This window comes from Eutrigla gurnardus, assembly GCF_963514095.1.
Source record: "Eutrigla gurnardus genome assembly, chromosome: 11".
Classification (NCBI taxonomy): Eukaryota; Metazoa; Chordata; class Actinopteri; order Perciformes; family Triglidae; genus Eutrigla; species Eutrigla gurnardus.
In genome coordinates this window covers 8810589-8816893 of record NC_139925.1, presented here as the reverse complement: position 1 = coordinate 8816893, position 6305 = coordinate 8810589, and the positions used below count along the sequence as shown (strand labels likewise).

General features: G+C 42.5%; 1 protein-coding gene across 1 annotated transcript; it reads left to right on the top strand.

Moving 5' to 3' along the window:
* Positions 1-72: 72 nt before the first annotated feature.
* On the top strand, positions 73-3496 carry LOC311020709 (protein scribble homolog; the record flags this gene model as incomplete). The annotated part of the gene is made up of 8 exons (XM_084020919.1): positions 73-102; positions 469-729; positions 1019-1243; positions 1416-1505; positions 1649-1726; positions 2135-2410; positions 2495-2584; positions 2747-3496. The coding sequence occupies 8 exons, from the start codon at positions 73-75 to the stop codon at positions 2891-2893; spliced, it is 1197 nt and encodes a 398-aa protein (XP_083877045.1). The 3' UTR covers positions 2894-3496.
* Positions 3497-6305: the final 2809 nt, after the last annotated feature.

Genomic DNA, 6305 nt, shown 5'->3' with positions numbered 1-6305 from the left:
ATGTTATTGTTCATGGCAACTGCACCTTAATTTGACTTTAACCTTTAGTTGGTGTTCAAATGGAACCAGAAAATGTGGGTTACTGGCATCACTGGTGTTCAGGTATTAAACTGTTTGTACTAACAAATATAGCGATGCTTTTAGATGGCCTGCAGCATTTCAAGCATGGCGGCATCCTTCACTCTCTTTCTTTGCCGCCTTCTCAAGATGCATCAGATGACACATTTTGGCAAAAAGGCGGAGAAAGAGACACAAAGCCAGTAGCGTAATTACACTATGCAGTAATGACTGTTTTGGTACCCCTTGGTGCACAACACAAGCATGCAATCTAGATAGTCAAGCAGGCTTTTATTAGTTTGTCTCAACTACATTGATTATCAGCTGCTCAAAGTGCGAGATCAGTTCAAGGATGGGCTTAGAGACGTATGTACTGCCTTTCATCAAACATATCCACCACTGATCCGTCAGTTTCTATCACCACATATTTCCTTCAAGAGTTCCCCCTTGAAATGTAATTTTCAGCAACGGCCGGTGTCTTCTGACTATCTCCAGGAGTGTAGAAAGCCTCATACTAACCCGTCCCTCTGGACCAGTAGCCAAAACTGGGCCGTCCCAGGCTTCAGCCGGTCGTTAAGCAAAGAGTGTCAACCGTTCCAGGCCGGCAACAGTGTGTGTGGTCGCTGCTCCGGTGCAGAGAAGGACGCAGAGGAAGCTGAGCAACCTGACGAGGTCTGTTTTTCCAGTTTAGGTATTGTAGACGGTTCATGTTATTTGTCTTGATTTCTGATGAAATGGGGTTCATCGACTGCACTTCCACTTCCGGTTTCCACTTATTCTAGATTCATCATCGTTATGTGTCAAGAAAGGCCAACTGATGCTTGTTTGTGCTATTGTTTCATCCTTTTTTTCATCCCTCGTTTTGCTTTTGTCTCGTCAGTGAATTCAAGTGCAGCATCCCTCTCCACCGTTGTTTCTCGCTCACTCAAAAAAAAAGCCTTGAATTATTTCTTATCACCAGGATGGTGCAGTCCAGCCATCAGAGAACGACGCCTTACCACGGCGGCTTCGCCATCGTGAAACCAGAGAGGGGAGGAAGTCCCAGCATTGCAGAGCTGTTGATGCAGGGTCTGGTCTCCATGGAGACGCTGCCCCCATCTCCTCCATCATAGGGCATCCGCAGTCTTCTTTAGTGACGGAGAAGACCCTTCCTCAGGAAGCATTCGTCGCCCAAGTGCCATTAAGAGTAACTGCACGCTGTGTCTTTCTTAAATATCCAATCATCTCTGTGGGGTTGATCTAGGCGCTACTGGAAATTCCATTGGCTTATTACTTAATCTACTGTTTATTGCTCCTTTCAGGCCTAAATTGTATGTAGATTCTAGCAATTTATGTGTAACAAAACACTTTCCTTTTAGTTACAGGTCAAAGTGTCTGGCCAGAGTGGTAGTCTGGGAATCAGTATTGCTGGTGGGAAGGGCTCTCTGCCTTACAAAGACCATGACGAGGTAAGTGCTGATGCGGAAGAGCACACACATGCTCATAATGATGTGCAGCAGTAATGTGAAACATGCACATTTACCAACAGAAAGAGCGTTGAGCACATTGTTAATTTTACTGTTATTTACGATATGTGTCTATTTCCTTTCAGGGCATTTATATTTCCAGAGTTAATCAAGGGGGGGCATCAGAAAAGGCAGGGGTCCACGTTGGAGATAGGTTGCTGGAGGTAGGTGTTTTCTCCTGCTCTAATCACTGTTAATTATTTCCTTTTTCCAACTGTTAAATATAAATACAAAAATTCTTGACTGAATGGAAAAATCACATGCACTTTATGTTGGCTGTAAGAATATCATTAAAAAACGTTCCTGATGGTGTTCCTCTCGTGACCAGTGGAGGGCATCATAAGACCAGCAAAGGACACTCAACTGGGACTCCCCTCCATGATAAAGCCAATATGTCATCGACAAATAAAAAACAATCTTTAGATGAATCAAAGATGATTTAGAAATCCTCATCGGTGTCTGTAGTGGGAACACATGTGCTACGTTCCTATATGTGTGTTCGCCCTAACCCCTGACCCCTTCTCCTACTCTCACTGACCCCTGAAAGTGTAACGTGACCAATGTCCTTCCAGGTCAACGGCCTCAACATGCAGGGGGCAACCCACCACGAAGCCGTCGGCGCCCTCAGGAATGCTGGGAGCTGCGTCAAGATGAAAGTGCTCAGAGAGAGGCTGCTACCTCGAGAGGTCTGTGACCCAGAGGAGCCGCAGGATCCTCGGGAGGTGACCAGGCGACAGCCGTGCAGCCAGGACGGCGGAGGCAATAGACGCAAGCAGCCCGCGATGGAGAGCGCTGAAGACTGTTTGTCCAAGAAGGTCGAGGCAGCTGTCTGCAACGGCAATGGCATTGTAGGTGGTAATCACAGCACCAACAGAATACGATTTTAAAACTGGATTACGCCTTGAAAGTAAGTCATTCTTTTTGTGTTTCAGCCGGATTTGGAGAGCGGGCTGAACAGGACTTTGTCTGAACTGGCATTGATGAAAAATAATTCCCTTCAAGGGGGTAAACACACAATGACAGTAAGCACATTTCATCCCTCAATAGTATATACCACCTGCTATATCACCTTGAGTTACAGAATCCTGCAAAAATCTAAAATTATATATTTTTTATCGTATCACATGAAGATGTGCTTATTTCCGTCCTCAATCCTGTTTCCCTCTGTGGCAATCATGTGACAGATCCCGCGGATCATCCTCACTCATCCCTCTACCTCAGATGAAGACGTGGAGCTCTTGACACAGATTCCCAGCAGGGAGGCGTTGCACCACTCTGACATTCCTGAAAGACATGTACACTGTGTGGACAGCGCTTTCTACCCACCGTGACCCCGGCGTAGAGGTACAAACCTGAAGGACGCAGACTGTTATTCACACAACTCTTTGTTTTTTCACGTTACTGTGGTGGTTTAAAACAAACTATTGGAGTGTGTGTTTTTTTTTAAGCTTTCTGTTTATAAGATTAAATTGCTGCTAATAGTATTTGGTGATATTAAAGTCATTTGCAAGGATGGATGTTAAGACTTTATATTTGTTACTAAAACCACAGTTTTTGCCCGTGCAGCTCCATAGAACAGAGACTACGAAGCATGAACAGACTGCACTCTTATGTCCAAATGAGTTACACGTCACAATATTAAATACAGTCAATTTAACAATGGACACCGCTGGCTACCTCTACTTCTCACTGCCATGCTGTAAATTATGGATGTATCTACGCCCGAGACAATGTGAAGCCCTCTTTAGCCTTTTTTTTTAGAGTGGGCATTGAGATAAGTTGCCACGCGGCTGAAGTGAGTGCACAGCAGGGAGTCCTGAATCCTGCAGAGTCCTGGTCACTGGACACCCACCTCCTGCACGAGCTGTAAGTCCAGAATCGCTGCTTTCTGAAAAGAAACTGACATCTTGCTTGTCAATACCCGCATTGTTGATTGTTCAGTGTTGACTTTCTAAATAAAGTATGCGTATATATTGTTCCAAGAAGGCTTGTCTTTTCTTAGAATAGACAAATCCACTCTGTCATTTAATGCCTGCACAGTATTTCAGTTAAAACCCCTGCAAAAACACTTTGATCGATTTCTGCTGACAGTGTGTCAGAAAGGTGATGTTTTGACAGATAATGTTGAGGTTGTAATTTGCTGTACTTTTCCTGTAATTGTGTTCACCCCGCTGTACTTTTTCTCTCGACACATAAACACTGATATGACGGGGATTAGTTTTTTCCATGATGCTCTGCAGTGATGACTGTCTGCTTGGTAATAATTTATAGGAACACATCTTGATGGAAAGCACATCCAGTATGTGAGATTAAATCCAAAGCCAATTACTCTCCAGTCTGGCTGATATTGAAAGACTTCGTCTCAGGAGGCGATTGGAGGACGTCGTGTGAGCACTGCATTCGCAATTAGACTGCATGTTTTGTTATGTGGAAAATGACATTTCCATGTAACAAACGTACGTGCATGTGCTCAAATATTTGTCTGCCGATTCATGTAATTGATTGTTAATGGTTATGTAATGATGACAGTTTAGTGTCAAAGTTAAACAACTTGAACAACCTGATAACTTAAAGCGACGCTCTTTAAAAGAAGGAATAACAGTTAGTAAGTTTAATGTTATGTCATGAAGCACACACACCATGGGTTGGCGACTTATAACAAAAGCCAAAGGAATTTAATTTAGTGCTTTACTAGCTTCTCCTCCTGTTCTTTTCTCTTGACTTTCCTTCCTGCTATTTTTATGTTTTAAAGAATGGATCTAAAATCAATGACTGCCCGCTCAGTTTGCAGATGTGCTGTCAGTCTTGGCCATATAGCCTAAATGTTATGCATCCTAAAGTTTGGCATTTTTGCCGTCGCCATCTTGGTTTTTTTTTGCAACCAGTGAACGGAACTGACCATATTTGGACTGCGGAGGAGTGACGGGTGGAACTGACAAACACATGCTGCAGAGCGACACCCTGAGAGGCAACCTTCCTGCATCTGGTTTCTGGTGTGAAGCTGTTAACACAGTTAGCTTCAATAATCAAAGGTCAACCTTACAGCTAAGTGTTAAAGTCATCTTAGCAGCCAATTGCATTGATGAGCGTGGTAGCGAGGCTGCAGCAGCGAGGCCTGTCAATCACAGTGACCTGCCAATCACACGGTAACCAAGCCCTAAACCATATCTCTTTTACTATAAATGGGACCAGAATTTAGAAAATGAACCTCATGCTGTATTGAAGAAAACTCAAAACTAACGATTGAGACCAAAATCACATTTTTGCTGCGGTAATAAATCAAATGAGTAGAGTCATTTTCTCATAGAAGTCTATTCAATCAGACTTCTTTTTGCATCCAGAGGAGTCGCCCTCTGATGGCCAGCAGAGAGAATGCAACTTTAAGGAAATGTATCATTTGCTTCACTTTTCAGAACCGGAGGTTGCCGCCTGATCTTGACAGATCTTGTGTCATTGTATCGTCTCGTCACATGATCAAATATAGACTAGACATTGGACAACGTCAACATACATATTTCCCAGCAATCGTCATTACATGTCAGTTGACTAAATAATTTTCATTTCTTTGAATAGTTTCAATAATTTGTTTATAGTTTTGTATATTTAATGTGGAATACTTATTTTTGTATTGAATGCTACTGACTATTTTCACAAAAAGAAAACCCCAAAACAATTACAGGTATTTAATATACAACAAATGACACCAGCTTAATATAACGGTAGAGCATTATGAACACAGGCACAGTACTCATCCTACAAACCTTTGCTTTTGTATATCATTAACACTGAACACATAATGGAGACAGCGTTTCAATTAATTAAGAAGCAAATGTTAGTTAATTACCCAGCATGTTATTGCTGATGAAATCATTGAGAAACACATTATTGAAGCTTTACCTGGCCTTACTCCAGCTCCTGCAACTACAAAGAACTTTTGGAAATGTCCGGTGTTATTTCATCTATTTATCATGTGCAAATATAGATCAACCTGCAAATATATGTTGAAGAAAAGACTATACGGCTACATTGAACAATGGGATGGACAGAGAGAGGAAAGACTAGCCTATGTTATACCCTCAGGAATTATCATTCGGCCATGGAGGTGAGAATGACCTTTGACTCCGCATGCGTCCACAGAAATAAACAAGAAGGCCACTTAAGGCGAAGGTGCAAGTTGTATCGATGCATTCTTGGTGACATTCAGGCCGACTGTCACATACGGTTAAACAGGACCTCACCTACAACAGCAGCGACTGTCCACTGTTGTTAAGCTCAGTGGCGCTTCGTCTTGAGTCTGGCATGTTTCCAAAACACAGGAGAGTCACCTTGTTCTTTTTGGGCCCCTATTTGGGAGAAAGTTGGTAACCGCACATAACCCATTCAGGCTGCTGACTTTATATCTGTGCTACAAGAAAACACTATGCCGCAGCATTCAATCAAATCAAATACGTAGTCGCAACATCACTTTGTAAACACAGCATCCGAACTGTTGAGATGGGAGCGGAGATTTGTGGTGGATCCACATTTTACAAATAATTCTGTTCACATTCTTTGGCGCTCCTTTTTCGTTTGGTTTAAAACCAAACAATCGCCATAGAGGCACATTTGCATTATTTTTGCCAAATGAGAGCGGACATCTTTCCTCCTCAAACTACTGAATTGTTCAAAGCTTCATTCATAACAGTGACATTTTAAATTGGTATAATTATCAAGAATTAACAAAGACATTTCATTCCACCTTCC